This window comes from Alosa alosa, chromosome 18 (genome assembly GCF_017589495.1).
Source record: "Alosa alosa isolate M-15738 ecotype Scorff River chromosome 18, AALO_Geno_1.1, whole genome shotgun sequence".
In the NCBI taxonomy this organism is placed as follows: Eukaryota; Metazoa; Chordata; class Actinopteri; order Clupeiformes; family Clupeidae; genus Alosa; species Alosa alosa.
Window position 1 is genome coordinate 8,844,382 of NC_063206.1, and position 18,798 is coordinate 8,863,179.

General features: G+C 43.2%; 1 protein-coding gene across 3 annotated transcripts; it reads right to left on the bottom strand.

Moving 5' to 3' along the window:
* Positions 1 to 352: 352 nt before the first annotated feature.
* Positions 353 to 17,039, bottom strand: actn2b (actinin, alpha 2b). 3 transcript variants are annotated; one of them, XM_048270009.1, is made up of 22 exons: positions 16,730 to 17,039; positions 13,487 to 13,601; positions 12,919 to 13,038; positions 12,722 to 12,808; positions 12,264 to 12,351; positions 11,964 to 12,042; positions 9,343 to 9,424; positions 8,314 to 8,399; positions 8,040 to 8,132; positions 7,685 to 7,915; positions 7,376 to 7,523; positions 7,125 to 7,275; positions 5,471 to 5,579; positions 5,099 to 5,239; positions 4,277 to 4,459; positions 4,006 to 4,140; positions 3,588 to 3,767; positions 3,234 to 3,380; positions 2,669 to 2,746; positions 2,300 to 2,365; positions 2,018 to 2,176; positions 353 to 1,931 (listed from the first exon to the last, which is right to left on the bottom strand). In XM_048270009.1, exons 1-22 carry the CDS (start codon positions 16,853 to 16,855, stop codon positions 1,773 to 1,775), a joined length of 2,763 nt encoding a protein of 920 aa, XP_048125966.1. In that variant the 5' UTR covers positions 16,856 to 17,039; the 3' UTR covers positions 353 to 1,772. The 3 variants fall into 3 exon arrangements, with proteins under 3 accessions (XP_048125966.1, XP_048125967.1, XP_048125965.1); XM_048270010.1 differs by lacking the exon at positions 8,314 to 8,399 and adding an exon at positions 9,051 to 9,136; XM_048270008.1 differs by lacking the exon at positions 2,669 to 2,746.
* Between the last annotated feature and the right edge of the window lie 1,759 nt (positions 17,040 to 18,798).

Here is an 18,798-nt window from a genome sequence, read left to right on the forward strand (position 1 = left end):
TCTCTGGTAAGAGGGTATTGCAGATTGGAATGTAACATGAAAAGCGGTCTGGAAAATTAGAAAAAGAATTTCCCTAAGGGGACAACCAATAAACTAACTAGCTAACATCTCCAATTGCAGGATTAAAGTCTTCAGCTTCAACAGAATGAAGATTAGAGAACTGTTTCTTTAATTATTTGTTGTTTATTGGTTTGTTTATTTGTTTGTTTCAGTTTAGTTGATTGGATGCTAATAAGATGTCTATGGATCTTGGTTCATCATTTGCCACTCAGAGGCTCAGTTCCATCTTGATGTGAAGTCTTCTGAAATAACTTTTGATCCAGTAACAATCCAATCCATCATAACAACATAATAGGGGTTGTAACAACTTTATTGTATGAAAGCCGATAGGAAGGAAATAACATATCTTATGATGGTGTCATGATGGCATTACTCTTGCTAATAGAAATGGGGGGTGACAAATGTGCAGTTTGCAGAGTGAACCACTCAGGATGCATTTAAAAAGACTATTTTTAATACATTTCTTGTCAAATGTACGCTATGAAATAGCTGCAAAATAGCTGCATTATGCAATAAGGTAACATCTAAATGGCACAGAATATCCATAATTCATTAATTATACATAATAAAACCAAATAGTTCATAGCAAGTTTTTATTTCTTAAAAGCAATACAATTGTCTATTTCTTGTGTAGGCAATCAAAACAAGTTGTCTTCCAAGCTGTTTTAAAACACACTTGTGAGGCAAAACACCTTCTTCAGCTAACCAGTGCAAGAAAGCAATGAATTACAAAATCACTAAATTAGCCCAAACATGAAGAATCACTTTGTCAGTTTGTTCATGCTCAGGTTTAGAATTGGCACAGGAGTGCTCTGTAGAAGAGAGACTGTGTTGCATAATGCAGTATTGACATGAAGCTGAGTACAGGAAGCCAAACATATGCAAATAAGTCAGAATGGGATATGTCGTATATGAATGGGATATGTCGTATATGAATGGGATATGCAGTAAATATACTGAGGGACCCCCGGAGCTGCAAATACATTCCCCACAACGAGTTACTGATCCTTTATATTAACTAATATGTACTTGCTGTCTAATTTTGGTTCTATATATCTCTGATGTCCTAAAAGGCAGATCCAGTACAAAACTGGTATTAGGGAGGCATTATCCATCCAAACACATAATCCCCAGGGGTATACAGTAAAATTGTCAAACGCCTTTCAAAACAGAAAATTATCTAGCAACTTGTCACAATTAAAAACTGTTGCGGATGACAGTTTTGAACATTCTTAGATTGACTCTAGAATCTAAATGCACGTTCCACATAAGATCTAAGAGGCACTGGGTGGAGATTTGTAAAAGAATGTTTGCTTGTAGTGTGAAGAGTGTGAAGCGGATTAGTAAGAGCATAGTCTACTAATGTATGTGCCTACATCCGTACTGCCCAGGAGTGTCTTCCTGAGCAAGTGTAATGTATATTAAAATGAAAAACAGTTTTATTGTATTATGTTGTAAGATCATTTTGTTCCATAAGCCTAGAACAATTAAATCAACTTGGGTACCGCACACAAATGATATACGCATAACCTCAACCCTTAGTATTAAGTGGACAATACAGAGAAACAAACTATTCATGAACCTTGGTGCATCTGGTTATCCAGGTATCTTTCTCAAAAGCTGACAGGCTGACAGAGTGTGGAGAAGCCTTCATGGGTGTAGAGGGGGCTGATAGGGTCAGGGTGGAGAGGTTAAAGATGCCAAGCTAGGGGTTAAAGGTCACTCTCTCCATAGAGGGCAGTGGAGAAGGCAGTGTAGTCGAGGGCACCGGAGACCGCGCCTGGCCCAGCGTAGGGGGGCATCCTCATGATGCAGTACTCGGCCTGGTCAGGGGGCAGCTCCCTCCGCAGCTCCTCCGTCAGGATGTAAGGCTGTGTGGGCCGAAACGGGACAGAATCAGACCTCCTTCCAAGTGAAAAGGACACATATGCGAAGGTCAATGTAAAGCACACCATACCTTGTCAGCAGCCAGGATCCTGAAGGACGCTACAACCTGTTCAGCTGTATCTGTGTCTGCTGTCTCTCTGGTCATGAAGTCGATGAAGGACTGGAAGGACACCAGCCCAGTGGCATTGGGGTCAACCAGCATCATGATCCGAGCAAACTCCACCTCACCCTGACCAGGGTCAAGTGAGGTCGTTCAAAGAAAGAAGATGGGGGAGAGTAGTGTTAAGATATACTCACAGCAGTGATTCCATTTAAAGTAACAGCACACATTGTTTCACAGGTCTAATCCTACCAAGTCATAGCCCATAGAGATCAGGCAGGCTCTAAAGTCATCAGTGTCCATGGCACCGTTCTTCTTCTACAGGGAGACAGAGGAGGAGGGGAGTGGACCAGGGAAGGGGACACAGGATACAGGGGTGGACATAAGATGTCCATAGGGAGAGGAGAAAGCACCTAACACAAACACACACACACACACACACACACACACACACACACACAAACACATGATACACACACACACACACACACACACACACACAGAGACACAAAAGAGAGGAAAGACACACTTTAGCAGGTTTTTCTTGGATGTCTACACTGCAGCACACAGGGGCGGGGCGGGGCAGACGCGGGTTAGGCTGGGATCATTAGTGGTGAGTACCTGTTTATTATTGCCCATGTGGCCCAGGCTGATGAGACAGGCTTTAAACTCATCAGGACGCAGTTTACCTCTGTCCTTCTGAGGCCCAGTGACACACACAACACACGTGTGATGAGCAGATCATTGAATGCACTGGCATACAGTATGTGCCTTTTAACATATCTTCATCTGTAATTAGCTTAGTTGGTACATCAAATAAAGAAAATGTATGTTTTATTATTATGGCTCCAAATCTATATCGGGCAAGCTAAAATATATTTTAAATTTTTTATTTAATTAATTACCATTCTGTCCTTGTACGGCTTCTGGTGGCATGAAAAAAGAGAATAATATTGTGCATTACATGCAGTTAAGGTTTCAACTTCCTGCTAGACTGGTCATGCAGTTGCTTGTTGAGTGAAGGAGTTTGAAACCCGGTGATGATTTATTTGTTTGTTTATTTGTTTGTTTCATTTACTTAATTGAATACTAATAAGATGTTCATGTGTTTTGGTTCATCTTTTGGCACTCATAGGGGTTTGTGAGTCGTGCGCAGAGTTTGGAAGCAGGCTCATGAGCACTGTACCCGGTCAAAGTGGTTGAAGGAGGAGCGGAACTCATGCATCTGTTCCTGGCTGATGCCCTTGGCATCTCGTGTCAGGATCTGGGTCTCGATCTCGTTGATGGTGCGAGCGATGGTGGTGAGGAGCAGCTCCCAGCCCACCCGGATGTGCTGTGGTTACCATGGAGACAAAGAGGTCATTTCAGACTATTGCCATGGAGCTGCAATCATGAACCTCCACTCACTGGTAACATCTAAACAATACAAAGTTATGTTTATGCTGACGTTTACGCTCTCTTATGTCCACAAGTGTTTGAAATGTCATACTGGATAAAGGTGTATAATTTAGCGATTGTATTGATTTTGTTAACAGTGTACCTCCATTGTATAGTTGGTATGTTTGTTGTCAAAGATGAGGGACTCCTGGATGAGTTGGTGGTCTCCCTCCAGCTTGTCGATGTTGGGTTTGTATGTGACGATCACATGCTCCATCTGCTTCAGCTGGGTCATCTGATCCTCCAGAGTGCCGCCCATCTCTAGAGAGCAGCGCCCAATCTCCTGTAGGGAGTCACACAAACACACCTGAGTCAGCATCTGGTCCTCACTGAAGCTTTTATCTAACGACTGAACGAGCATGGATGGACATACAAAGCTAATCCAATTTTCTATTACATATTGACAAAAATGCTTGACAGTGCAATGATATATTGCAGTTGTTCATCTTTCCATACACTCCACTACTTTGTTTTGTTTACTGTGACACATAATAGAGCTTAGGAGTTTAGGAGTTGGATACCTCCATGCGGGTTTGGATCCAGGGTCCAATCAGGTTAGCCTGGGCAGCAAACTGCCGTCTCAGCCTTTCGTTGGCGTGCTGCCTAGCCAGCTCCTCCTGGAGCAAGCCGTCTCTCTGCGGAACAAGCTTCTTAACCTACAACACACACACACACACACACACACACACACACACACACAGGTGATCCTCCATTAATTCTTCTGTAAACTTTTGTCATCGAGGAAAGTGATGTGGGTGCCAGAGGGCAGCCCTGTTGGAGGGAATCCCTGACCTTGTCCCACTTGACCATGATCTCCTCAGTGGTGATGGAGCTGTAGGGATTGACGAGGACGGCGCGCAGGCCGTAGCTCTGGCAGATCTTGTGCACTTCGTTCTGGATGCCCAGAATGGCCTGCCTCTCACCATCGGCCTCTGGTAGAGTAGCTTTGAACTGATCATGGGCAGCAATCAGAGTCTGCCATGGGGGAGAGGGGGAGAAAAGAAAAGGTTGAGGACGATGAGGCAACTATTTATCTCTGTTATGTATTTGTTCATATATTGGGGGCTTTTATGCCAACAGGACATTGAAGAGAGTGACAGGAAGCAAGTGGGAGAGAGAGATGGGGCGGGATCAGGAAATGATGTTGTGCAGTGTGTGAGAGCAACAGGTCCAACACTGGGCTCTGCTGTTCTGATGTACAGTAGTGACGAGCTGGACTGACTAGGGGAAACTTTCACAGACTGTGTAAGTACTCGTCTCCAGTGCAACTGCAACTGTGCAGATTAGACTTTTGTGCATGTGTGTGTGTGTGTGTGTGTGTGTGTGTGTGTGTATTGTGTAAGCCTGTGTAATATTCTTGGAGAGTGAGTGAGTGTGCGTGTGCATGGTGTGTATTCCCTTTTAAACAAGAATTGTGATATTATATTGGAACACTGTGGTCTTGGTTGTCCTGTTGCTCCCACCAAAAGAGAACTTGCAGCAAAAGTAATTTAGAGTCCCAGCTCTTTAATTGGGTGGCATAGTCGGTTCAACACTGTCCCCTCACCTTACAAAATGCCACTGCGCCCCCCATCTCTGTTTTATTTGGGTATGTGTGAGTGTAAGTATGTTCACCTGGACTTCTTCGATGGTATGCACAATAAACATGTCCTGCAGGTCCTCCATGGCTCCCTCCATCCAGTTGTTAAATGGAGCTGACCTCTTAGCATACTCCAGGAACAGCTGATCCACAGTCTCCAGCAGCTTCTCTGTCCTCTGGACCCCAGCACAACACCACAACAATGAGATGGATATCAGGAGAATACAATGGCAAATAATCTCCCTCTCTCTCTCTCTCACTCACTCACACATACAAACCCCCATGTACACACACACACGCGTGTGCGCACGCACACGCACGCACGCACGCACGCGCACGCACGCACGCACACACACACACAAACACACACACACACACACACACACACTCCTGTGCTCTCCTCTCACCTCTAGCGCCTCCCGCCTCTTCTGGGTGAGAGTGCCCAGCTGGTCCCATAAGTCACAGATGCTCTGGCACCTCTGATTGACAGCGGCAACATCATGGTAATCCAGCTCACTGCAGAGTCACACCGATCAGACACCAGACTCATTAGCAGTCACCACACTTGCTGCTGTCCCTGTCACTCATCATGGGCTGAAATCATTAGGAGGCTAATCAGAACTCGCCGATTGTCTGTTTATTTGAATTGGAAGAAAACTACTTAGCATTTTGCCCTCTTCAAATGCTGATGCACTCTCACTAAATTATAAAGTGCAGTCATGTACAAAATGGATAATAACTGAGGATTGGTGCTCTTGAGAACTGATATTCATTGTGTCTGACATCTGCAAATGAAAAAGGAGTCTGAGCAGAACTAATGGACTACATGCGTCCATTACTGAATCACTTAGCAGAAGATCTACACCATTTAAACTATAGACCCGTTCAACAATAAAACAAAAACAATGCTTGAATGTTCTATTTGGTTCCCAATCTACTTCCTCTGCGCGTCGGGGTTCTGTTCTCCCTGTCGGGAATTATTTTCTGATAATTACCGGAGGACAATACATTATCCCTTACATATGGAATGTTAAAACGGAAGCCTTGTGGGGCCAACTATGATGCTGATAATGGAACTCTCTTGAAAGGGTCTATAGATCATGTGTGAGAATGAATGCAATTACTCATTCTGGACAGAAAAAGCACTGTTGTAACATACATAGTACATTTAAATCACAGTAAGTGACATGTATTACCGGCATTCATGGAAATTTCCGACACAGCGAGTAAGAAATACTGGTTGTGACGCTACAAAAACTCCTACATACGTACAAAATCCCCACATACACACACAGGGTCACGTACAAAGAAACATACCCCAGGCCTAGGAAGTGATAAAAGAGGCATTGTAGGAATGTGAGGAATTGTGTCTGTTGGGCCTGTACTGTATGTGAAGGGAGGAGGGGGACGAGCAGGAGAGGTCAGATGGCAGCGGCCTGAAGGGCAGGCCACTGATAACAAGAGCGTCACACTCAGGGGAGAGACACTCGCTAATGCCTATTTATGGCTGCAGAGGAATCTAGCAGTCACATGACCAACAGCGCCTCTCTCTGTCACTCTCTCTCTCTTTCTCTGTCTCTCTCTTTCTCTCTGTCTCTTTCTCTCTCTCTCTCTCTCTGTCTCTCTCTCTGTCTCTCTCTCTCTGTGTGTCTCTCTCTCTCTCTCTCTCTCTCTCTGTCTCTCTGTCTCTCATGCAAGAAACGTCATGTTTCGCTCTGTGATATGATGACATGTTCCGCGTGTCAGTGGAGAACACAGAACAGATGCCTTGAGAACAAAGCCGCCGGCTTCAGAGATATGACAGCAGAGGATCTGGACCGAATTATTGTAGTTCTTAGAGCCGGCTCAAGTTCACATGGCCTTGTCACCTGGTGAGCATACTGCTACGGGTAACACAATAGGCCATTATGAAACCCAGACAGTAGAGGCAATACAAAGACTCCTGTACTCTCTAGTTCCTATGTTAAACAGTGGGTCAACTATATCAGTCACATGCTTTCCTCCGAGATATTGCAACATGTATTGAGAAAGGGGCAAAGGGAGTTATGGGTAATGTAGTACTTCAGTTCCTGGGCGATGGCAGCGATTTGTTCCACTCTGTCCTGATGGGCAGCCAGGTCACTCTCAAACGCCTCATGTCTACGCAGCATCGCTCTCAGCTCAGTCAGAGAGGCCGACTCATAATCCTTATTGGTCAGAATCTGCTCCTTACCTAAATCACACACACACACACACAGACATAAAGGATAAATGATTGAAGTGATGAACACAGGCATATTAATCTAAGAGCCATGGTAGGTAAACTCACTCACCACTGGCCCAGGTCTCATGTGAGGTGGCTTTCTGGCGGAACTTCTCAGCCAGGTGGTCAAGACGTTGCAGACGACGGATCTCAGTCAGGAGCCACTCCTCGAACCCCTTCTCTGCCCCCTCTAGGCCCTGCCATGCACTGGCAATATCCTACACACACACACACACACACACACACAGAGGACACCTTAGCCATTTCTTTGTGTATTTTATACAATATTGTAATAGTACTTGTAATACTGAATGAAATCGTGAAACGAAATAGATGTCTGTCTTGGTTGATTGTGTTCCCTCTCCAGAGAGCCACTCACCGACACCATCTTGCCCTCGGAGGGCATGAAGGCTGGGCGGTTGCTGATGCGCAGCTTGGTCTGCAGCGTGTTGAAGTTGATCTCCAGCTGGCACTTCTCCTGCACCTTGGGCGGCTTGTGGAGCCGGCGGTAGTCCCGGAAGTCCTCCAGCTTCCTCTGCATCTCCGCCATGGTCTTCTCTGGCGTGCGGTTCTCCAGCCACGGAGTGGTGCGCCGGATCCACTCCAGCAGCTGCCCCAGAGGAAGGAACGATGACGACCATTTTCATATGTTTTCATCGAAGATATTTAAGCATTTATATTGCTTAAAACGCCTATAAAACTTCTATATCGTTAGTGAATCAGTCTGAACTGACCTTGCTGGCCAATCTCTCATATTCCTCCATGAGCTTCTCATTCTCCTGATTGACACCCAAAACTTTGCAGATCCTGTTAGCAGCCGTCTCAGCCTGGGGGGCACAGAGAGTGCTAAGGCGTCAGTAGACGGGTGAGTGGACAATCCGAATAATCTAATACATTTCTAGTTAAAATACCAAAAATCAGCCAAATTAAGAAATATATCCAGTTACAACTAATACATATACAATAATATATAAACAAAAATATTTTATTGTTATTGATTGTGTATACCTGCTCTGCACCAGCAAAGGCATGGTAGAAGCAGGACACATAGGTCATAATAGCTCTCTCATCAGGCTTGGGGGTGTTCACAATGTCTAGAGAGGGAAAAGAATTGGGGAGAAGGATAAAGCAGGAACTAATGCAGTGGAGAGGACACAGCGACCACCAGAGGGAGCTAGAGAGCAGGGGGTTGGACATTGACCCGATTCCACCACAGGCAGGATCAACAATAGGACACACTGACTGTGGAAGCACTGACTGATGGAAGCACTGACTATTTTGACATTTAAAGTCAGATATGGTAACGGATTAAGGTACCTTGACTAATGAACTAATAATAGTAACAACTAATATAATATTACCGGCAGGTATCTATGGTACTTAACTTCATATTCAATGTCACTGACTCACAATATGCTTCTTTTAGATTAATAAACCTTTATCATCCTACATTTAACCATTATGTTTCAGCTTGGTCAGTAACAATTATAAAAAGTCAGTGCAATAATTGTTATTTCAGACACTCCACTAGCTGCTAAACCTCTTGCAACATATTCTCCAACCAACAGAAATCAATTTATTCAGAAATGTTTAGTGAGGCTGCTGGGGTAAAAGGTTTTGGGCTTGTGTGAGGATCTCAGGGATAACTAAACCTAATAGGTCAAAGGTCAGCTCACTGAAAACATCCACTAACACTTCTGGCAGTTGTCTACAGCTAGATTGTCCCTTCAAGGGATCAGTTGTACCTTCTGAGCCCCTGCAAAGGTGTGATAGTAACTGGAAATATAGGTCATGACTGTCCTTTCATCTGGTCTGGCAGTGCTCACTAAGTCTGAGAGGCAAGAGCAGGGACATCCACTTAAAGTGAAACTCAGAGGTTTTCACAAAAGCAAACTTACAAGGGAAAAACTTGATTAACAAAACAATGACAAAACATATTTGTTTCCATTGTAATCAGTAGTTATTGCAATATGGTAATGAACTACAATCTGGAATATGGAAAGATGATCTGATTCCTGATGATCTGATTCTGATTACCTTCTGCGTCCAGCATTTTAGGGATGTCCAGATGTTTCTCTGCAATTTCAAAGGCCAGGTTCAGGTTGCCCATAGGGTCATCCTGAACACAGATATGCAAGAGATGAGACTGATGCAACAGAACACAACTGAAACTCACGTTCAAAAACTATTTCATTTCAACAAATTATAGATGCACATTCATGCAGGTGGCATAGGAAGCACACTGTAATGTCCAGGATCTATTAGTAAAGTGGACCACACAACGGGGGAGAATGGGGTCAATGTGTTATGTTCCACACCACCGGACAGGCTCACCACTGGAGAGCTCCCAAAAACACATTTACAGTACACCTCAACAAAGCCATCTTCTTCAAACAGAGTAGTTGTAGTAGTGTGCACATCCCCACCGGTGAGGTGCAGGGCAAATGGGCAGATTTTTGCCTGAGCACATAATAAATGTATGGGAGTTTTTAGCTGATCTTCCTCAAACAGCACACAAAACTGTGCCACTCGGTTAACCACAGAGTCTAAAAGCACATTGCTATGGGAGCGTCCCACAGCAGTGGCTCTGACTCGGTGCATGAAGTGGAGCAGCTGAACTAGAGGACACAATAAAACAGCACATCAGCTCGTTTGTATTTCTGTGGCCAGATTAACTGGAGTTTAGAGATGTGCTCCAGAATAGGTCACATGTGAGGCCTCAGTCCCCTGAAGGCACTTTTGGCCAGACAGGCCGTGGCTGACCGATACGGAGAGCAGAGCTCTGGTGTGCTCTAGTGAGTCAGTGTCTTTAGAGGGGCAGGGGGATCATGCAGTTGGTATTCTCCTGTGGCCACTTGGCTGACGCCCGCGGCGAAAAGCTACCTTGCAGGACAATAGCAGCTGCGTGGGGATACAAAAGACCCAGGAGTGTGTGCATGTACTGTGTGTGTGTGTGTGTGTGTGTGTGTGTGTGTGTTACCAGAGGCTTACCGTCCGTGCTAAAATGGCAGGATTACCACAACCAAGCTAACCTGGAGCCAAAGAGGACAGCTGAGTGCAATGCAATTTACCAACCATTTGTGTGTGTGTGTGTGTGTGCATGTGTGCGTGTGTGTGTGTGTGTGTGTGTGTGTGTGTGCGTGAGAGAGATGGACAGACAGAGAGAGAGAAGGAGAGAGAGAGAGCACAGGAGGGTGTGTGGGGGTGGGGGGTAATAGACATGTTGAACTGATTGACTCGACAACACTAATTTAAAAGATCCTTTGCCACTGCATACAGCAGGCCCTCTTTCTCCAAGCTCTATTTATGCACACAATAGTCTACAGTATGTTCATGTTCATTGAGTGTGTGTGTGTGTGTGTGTGTGTGTGTGTGTGTGTGTGTGTGTGTGTGTGTGTGTGTGTGTGTGTGTGTGCGCCTGGAACTCTCCTATCACTCAAAGCTGTAAACTGTTTAGAGTTCCCATTAGCTTTGGCTTGTTCATTTAGGAGCAGTAGAGATAGGAGCACAGGGAGAGCTATTTCCCAACACAGCTGGGCTAATCCAAGGTTTTCTCGGAAAGCAGATCACATTCCCACAATCTATTCCAATCTATGCCACTGACTGCTTTGGGAATTCCCAGTGGAAAAAAATATTAGATAATTTTTCTCCATGATGAAGTTGGAATGGGCAAATGAAAGGTCATCTTTTCATATCTTGTCTGTATTTTGAAAATCCATTACACACACTATGCTAAAATATCAAAAACTTGGTTCTAAATGTTGCAATACAACACCAACACAGTGATCAGTACTGCTACACATTTAACAAGTCTACTCATGTACCTGTGATCTATCTGTATTACGGTTTCTCAACTACACAAAGCAGCGCTTCTTGTAAGTATTTGTTCAGCCCAAGCATTTTAAGCTTTTGATTTAAACTGACATCCAACCAATTCAGTGCCAGATAGAATTAATTTATGAAATTAAATCAGTGGCCTGGAACGAATACCACAGAAAGACACTGTTACAACATGTTAACAACCTACTACACCATCTAAAATACACCAATGAGCTCAAACACATACACATCCACTGGCCCTGTGCTACCTTAAGGTCATGAAAGTGGAGAAGTTCTGGTCTGTGTCTGTGAATGAGCGCACAGAAGGCCAGGCCGTCCTTCCAGCTGACACCAAAACAGCAAATGAATAAAAGTGGAAGGGATTCATCCACAAAACAAAACAACTACTTTAGTAAGACATTTCATATCTGCCAGATGCTCCCACTGTGGGGGTGCTGTGTCAGTACAGGTGTCCGGTGAGATAATGTGACTAGAGATGATCAGACACGTGGGAGTCTGTGTTGTTAATGTGGGGATCACACTGAAACGTCAGAGCTAGATTCACACAAAGCCTTTAGCTAGAAGTTTTAGCACATGCAAAATCGATACCAATCATCAAGCTTGGTGATTCACTCCGCAAGCCTTGAGACCGATTTTGCACATGAGCAAACACCCCTGGACAAAGGCTTCACTGTGTCCAGCCCTCGTCTGTGGTTAATGTCGAGTGATTCCAGCATAAAGCCTTGAGACCGATTTTGCACATGAGCAAACACCCCTGGACAAAGGCTTCACTGTGTCCAGCCCTCGTCTGTGGTTAATGTCTGGGTCACACTGTTGACCTTGTTGAGTTTGGAGTAATCGATGAGGTCAGGCCGATGCCTGTGGATGAGGGCACAGAATGCCAGCCCGTCCTTCCAGCTGGAGCGGCCGGAGCAGAGACACAGGAGCACGGCCACACGCACAGGTCAGTTATCACATGATCAAATCACAACAAGGCCCCTACGTTTGTATGGAAGCTCATTCATTTTTCACTTAGTTCAACTTAGAAGATCAACAAAAAAAACCCAAAAGGGTTAACTAATAACAAATAACATAGCTGGCTCAAAATGAAATAGCACAAACAGTCAAAGGTCACTCACCTGACATGAAAGTTCTGCACATTGACATTCCTGTACGGGGCAGTCTTTCTTTGGCACCACAGAAGAAGACCTTCCTTGGCAGAGGTTTCTAAAGTAGAAGAGATTGTATAAACAGTATATTTTCTTTGACTGTGCTCTAAAGATGTCAAACTGGTACAACACAGTTTCAACAGAATACCAGTAAAGATATAGGCAAAGTGGCGCAGCGGTCACATCACCACCTAACAACCGGTCAACCCGTGGCGATTCTGCATCGCTTTGGATAAAAGTGTCTGCTATCAGTTAACTTTAACTTTAACTTTGACCAAAGCGTCTTGAGGCATATTCACATGTTATATAGTGCTATATAAATAAAATTACATTTAATTGTTTAAACTCTGCTGAAAGGTGCCTAGGTGATTGTGTGACTTTGCCAGATTTTTCAGACTTGACCTCGGTGATGTTAGGTTGCTGTTTACCTTCAATTGAGATGTCTTGAATGGCAAAGCGGAGGATGATGGTCCAAATCATTCCGAGAGTCATCTTCACATTTCCATCCACAATTTCTAAATGGTTAAAAAGCAGAAGACAATCATACTTCCTGTAATAATTCAGAAGAGATATCCATTATAGTATGTGCACCAAAAAAAGAATGGTTGCTGGTATAAAATGCTACCTTCTGCTCCGATAGAGACAAGCTTCACTCCTTTGCTGGTGATGTATTCTAAAGCTTTGTTTACATTGGCTATTTTGTGGAAACGCATCTTTCCTCTGTCTGGCTTGGGTAACCTTTCACCTGTATCACACAATCAAAAGAATACATCATGAAGCTATGATGCAGTGAGTGAACCACCAAAAAACAAATAATGCAATTCAACATCACAACCAACTCTGAAAGACAGATAAATTAATTATCTAAAATACCATGGGGGCATCAATTGTGGCATCAATTTTGACCATTACAAACAAGAGATGGTTTCTTGCTGTTAATAAGAAACATAATAATACACAATAGTACAATTCTTGTAAAAGTAATTTTCTCTCATTTTTCTCTATTGGAAGCTAATTCTCATGCTTCTGCAACAACAACTCTCTAATTCACTGGAGAATAACGTCTCCTGTTCCTGAAACTGCATGAAAAAAAACTGAAATAATTTATACTTAGATGTTCAATTTGAATGAATCCTAGCTGGTCTGTTGCGTATCATATTTAGGTTTGAGTGACTGGGTTCAGATGTGAGCACCTGAGATGACCTCCAGCAGCAGCATGAGCTTCAGACCATTCCTGAAGTCCTCCTCGATGTTCTCAATCTGAGTGCCAGCCTTTCTCAGATGGGAGTTACACCATGCTGTAAAGGTCTGTGTGGGGAACACAAACACAAACACACACACACACACACACACACACACACACACACACACACACACACACACACACATACAATCAATTCATTAGTCTGCATGCCAGCTTCCCGCAGGCCTGTAAATCTGTAGATTTACTTGAGGCATGCCCACGCCTCCAGCAATGAGCATCTGTCCAAAGGAAAAGGCCACTATTAGCCTCACAAAGGGCTTCTAGACAGGCATCAATCACATAGCACTCACACGGCACCAAAATCCCTATAAGCCCACCTGCAGTAACTCACACGCTACACACATTAGGCCGTGGACGTTTACAAACACAAATCTGGGAAACCCTCTTTTACTGACACACAAACATCAGAGATGAAAATGCATTTGGCCATGGTAGTATGCACATTCCAGACACCATAAGGAACGACCTTATGCAGCTCGTTAAAAAACTGTTCCTTAAGCAAGATCTCGTATTCTAGTATTTGTATTCGCATTCTAGTGCTGTAGGGTGACAGGGGAGGCCTCCACAAATCACGCCAACATGCATGAGCTCAGGATCAAAGGGCTGTGTAAATGGCTTACAGTCCTGACTGCAAACAGAATGAAAAGATCACGGATTAGCCTGACTTTTTGACACATATCCAAGTATGCCTCTGAAACAATGATGAACAAAGATGTGTACAAAGTACAAGAGCATTTTGAAATTGAATCTTTCCAATGATAGCATTCATCAGCTAAAAACCTGATGAGATGTAGAGGCACCTTTACCTGTCTAATTCCCAGGATACCCCGTGACACTGCACCTGTATCTACACGTCTGCAGCCTTTTAAAATTGTACAGTAATGACAGGCGGTGCATGGCCTCATCATCTATTATATTATCTGGGAAGTGTTATCACCAAGTTAATGAGAGGTATGCACCACTCTAATCATGAAATACAAATAGCTTTCTTTGTCTTTCTCTCTCTCTAACACACACACACACATTCTTAGTCTGCATAGCTATCAGAGCATACTTATGTGGTAAAAGCAGACACCAGCAGACATTCCTTTCACGTAAGGGGCCTCAGACTTATTTAGATGGTGGAAGAACTGTCTCAAATCAACCACACAACTTACACTTAAATCAACCGGCCTACCAAATATGTAAACGTTGATGAATGGAGGTCTTGGGATAAAGCACAACATGTGAAGGTGCATCCTACAGAAACACCATACATACTTCTTAGCTTTTTTGATCTGGACCACAAGGCAACATGAGCAACATCTGAAGTGAAGAAATGCTCGAACATGGTGTGCAGTGGATTCTACTGGCTTGCATGTGGTGACTGTTATCTTGTTAAGAGGACCAGACTGCCACAATGGTCTTTAAGAGCCTTAAGTTATTAGCCAGCGTCGGGGAGAGTCCACATATCATGCTAAAGGTGCACAGAGAGAAAGAAGAGAGAGAGAGAGAGAGAGAGAGGAAGCCCAGAGAAAGAGAATCACAAAGTGAATGCATTCCAATGCGCCTGTACGTTGTACCTGAGCAAATAGCAAAAATAAGTACTTGACTTGACACTTGACTTGACTTGAAGTACATGCACACCATAGTGTTTAATACTCTGTGTCAATCAGGTGAACCAGGGAGCTGTCTGTCAGTGCCTTAGTCCAGAGTTTACTTCCCAGGAATCACATATTGATAATGCTCATATATTTGTGATGAGAAGTTTTAACATTAACACGTATCATAAGACCCTATACCCCTCCCAAACTCTGACAGAGAGCACTAAATATACTCATGAATCATACGGCTTCCCATGAATGGCCATTGCGCTCATTCAAGTGGTGGATGTCTGAGTGCAAGGGGTGTGTGTGTGTGTGTGTGTGTGTGTGTGTGTGTGTGTGTGTGTGTGAGAGAGAGAGAGAGAGAGAATGGAAAGGTGCTACAGGCATGGCTCTGGTGTTTCTCTCTGAAAGCCCCTATGAAATGTATATCTTCAAAAGGAATACATGGAATGCAAGGCTAGTCTATGACCTGCTGTCACTGCTGTGTGTACCGGAAGGCTTTGGGAGCACAGCAATATTTCTGAGTGGTTATGTTTAATTTGAGGTTGTGATGTCTTACTTTCCTATCAGCCTGTGAATGTGAGAGAGAGACAAACTTAACCACAGACACCCACAGGATTCATTCCCATCTCTCTACTCTCTTTTAATTTATGGGTTGTCTGTTGATAAGAGGATTGATTTAGAGGGAAAGCTGATAGCTGTGGCGATCCCTCCTTAAGATGCCAAAGAAGCAACTGAGAGTGACTAAGCAATGCAAACAAATCCCACGTGGGCTTTAAGACTTACCTGCTTCCATAAAGGTACTATTTGCCTGTTTGCATTAACAACATTTAAATGAACATAACGTGAGATTTGGGGAGTAGCCTAGTAACATTCTACACTTTTTTCTATAACTGTTTTTTCACCTATAATAAATGTAAAAACAAAAGTTGTCTTTGAGCACTGTGACATTCTATATCAACGTTTGTTACAGGTAGGCCTATGATGAATGGAGTTCATCACTACATTTTCGTGCGAATTCTTTCAACAAAAGAATTCCGCACCAAGGACAACGGATTAACCCACTATAATACCGTTTGGTCCAAGAGTTAAATTTAGCCAGTGCATCCATTCTAATCCCAAGGACGTCATCATCTGTTAGAAGCATCTGTTGACAGTCCGCATACCAGGCGTATCAGTGGAATGGCAGCAGTCTCAAGAGCCGCTCATTGAGCTATTGTTAGATGGTACCCACCGCATCCATCCCTCAACAGAACAGTCACGTCGACTGGAGCCAACACAGACCCCTGCATTAGTTCTCTGACAGGCAGGGGACAGAGTCGAGGTAAAATTAGCCGTTAGTGGAAAGCAAACCATACTGACGTATAGGTGGTTGTAAAATAAAATAAAAAGTTACGCTTTTCATGGGATGCATAGGCTATCATGAGAGTGCATTAATTCATTCAAAACTTTTAACACTGTAAGGTCAGATGTACCAACCACTTAGCCTACCAATAAGAGCAAATGTCTGTAGGGAGCACAGTTAGTAGCCTCTCTAAGTATCTCTTACGAACAAAGTGAGGTTAATGTAAAATAGTATTTATTACCTTCCGCTGCTGTTTCTCCCATGCCGGGTCCAGCAGAAGGTCTCTATCCCATTCGTCTTCCTGCATCATATACACCTCTTCCTCATATCCATTGTCATACTGCAGCGGGATCTCCAACTGGGTCATCTTGCTCAGTTTCAAAAACTTTTCCTGAAGTCGTTCTCTATGTGTGCGTTTCTGATGGGAGCTAGATGTTTAGACTGCGTTTTTTAGCCTACTACAGTTTTTTTCATTCACTGACTGTCTTCCTCTGCCTTCCTCTCACGCTTGCCTTTGCTGCCCCGACCTGATTGTCGTCTGGCTGCGGTCGCGTCTGTGTGGAAGTGCGGATATCAATTAGTACTTGTGGGTCACATGACAGGTATAGGCTTCAGGACACATGCCAAGCAAGCTCCGTTAACAGCGAACTGAATTCAAACAATGTAATTAAATAGTTAGACAGTTCGAGAGTTCGAAAGGGAACATTTTATAAAGGTTATATAAAAGGTAGACTTGTTTATGCTATGAGAGGACGCCTATACATGCACATAATAACAATATTGGCTTATAGCTACTATGCACATTAATGTTCCTTCATTCAGTTATTTGGGAATGTCCCAATGGTTGGGACAGAATAAAATTATAGATGGCAGTGGTACTCAGAAGCAATATAATGAAGATAGATTTTAGCCAAGGTAGATGAATCAAAGTGATTAATGTGTAGGACTTGTCAAAAAAGTCCCCATGACCAACGGGCTGTGTAACTATGACCGATTCAGCTTCAATAGCATAATTCAATAGCCGAACATACCTTTTATATATATATAATAATAATAATAATAATAATAATAATATTATATTATACAATATATATATATATATATATATACACACATATATACATATACTACCCCTTATATATCTCCATGTCATCTGCAGCAGCTGACTATGACACACACAGAGCACATTTATTATTTTGCTCTCACATACACCACTCCTCTTCCTGTACAGCTGTCCATACCCCTCTCAAAATGAAAGTAATGCATTAGTACCATGCAATACACATGCAAACACAAACAGGCATGCCACACACAATTAACAACATTTGGAAGAATTCTATGCATAATACAATTTTCACCACATATAGATTACTTACAGGGCTTAACATTCATTTTTCAAAATGGGGGGGAATTCCCCCCTTAGGTTATTCATGTAGGGGGGATTTACACAATTTGGGGGGGAGGGGGGGTCGATTCTGATACCAAGTCAAGAATTGCGATTTCAATACTTCGATACTTTTTTTAAAAAAGTGTTTAATTTTGGGGCCCCCACCACCCTGACGTCATCAGTAATATATACTGTAGTGGGATCATTCACAACAGTGGACATCCTAGATTCTGCTTGACTCTCTCCACACACACAAACACACACTGAAAATGATAGCTTATGTGATATGTTTCTATCATATATTTTTGAATTCATATAGAGTGTATTTATTTAATAATGCATTTTTTAAAGTATAGCATTTTCCTAGTAATTACTACTAGCTAAACATATTTAGTAATTTGAATGCCTCATATTGACGTTTAACCTATAACACTTAGGCATATCTTTAACGTGGTGTGTAGGTCCAATTGAGTGCACATTGGTGATGAGTAGGTGTAATTGAGTGCCTGTCACTTTAAGAAAATACCTGAGAGTAATTCTATGGAGTAATTAGCTCCCCTTCAACCTGACGGTTTTAGGCTGTAGTCGCTAGTGAATAAAAGTTGTGCATAGTGCGGTATGTGTATGCAAATCATTATGTTTTCTATGTCATTAGATACAATAAATGTTGACATGTCGAAGACAACCTTTCTGGGATCAAGTGTTGACGTGACCTGAGCTAGCAGGATAGTTACCAAGGAGCTCTTTCCAGATGTAAAAGTTTGCCATGGTAGCGTAGCCTATTTGCGTAAGCGCAAAGTAGTTCTCTCTCTCTCTCTCCGTGTGTGTGTGCGTGCGTCTGCATGAGGCTATGTTCAATTCAACTCGGTAGTTGATCAGTCCGGTCAATAGCACCGCATTCACGCCACTTAATGATTAGGCTA

Coding starts and splice junctions, on each gene's coding strand:
- actn2b (XM_048270009.1), bottom strand. CDS start 16,855: ATGACCCAGTTGGAGATCCCGCTGCAGTATGACAATGGATATGAGGAA. Junction 13,602..16,729: donor GGGAGAAACAGCAGCGGAAG/GTAATAAATACT, acceptor TTCCCCACACAG/ACCTTTACAGCATGGTGTAA. Junction 2,747..3,233: donor CCTTCAACCACTTTGACCGG/GTACAGTGCTCA, acceptor ACTGGGCCTCAG/AAGGACAGAGGTAAACTGCG.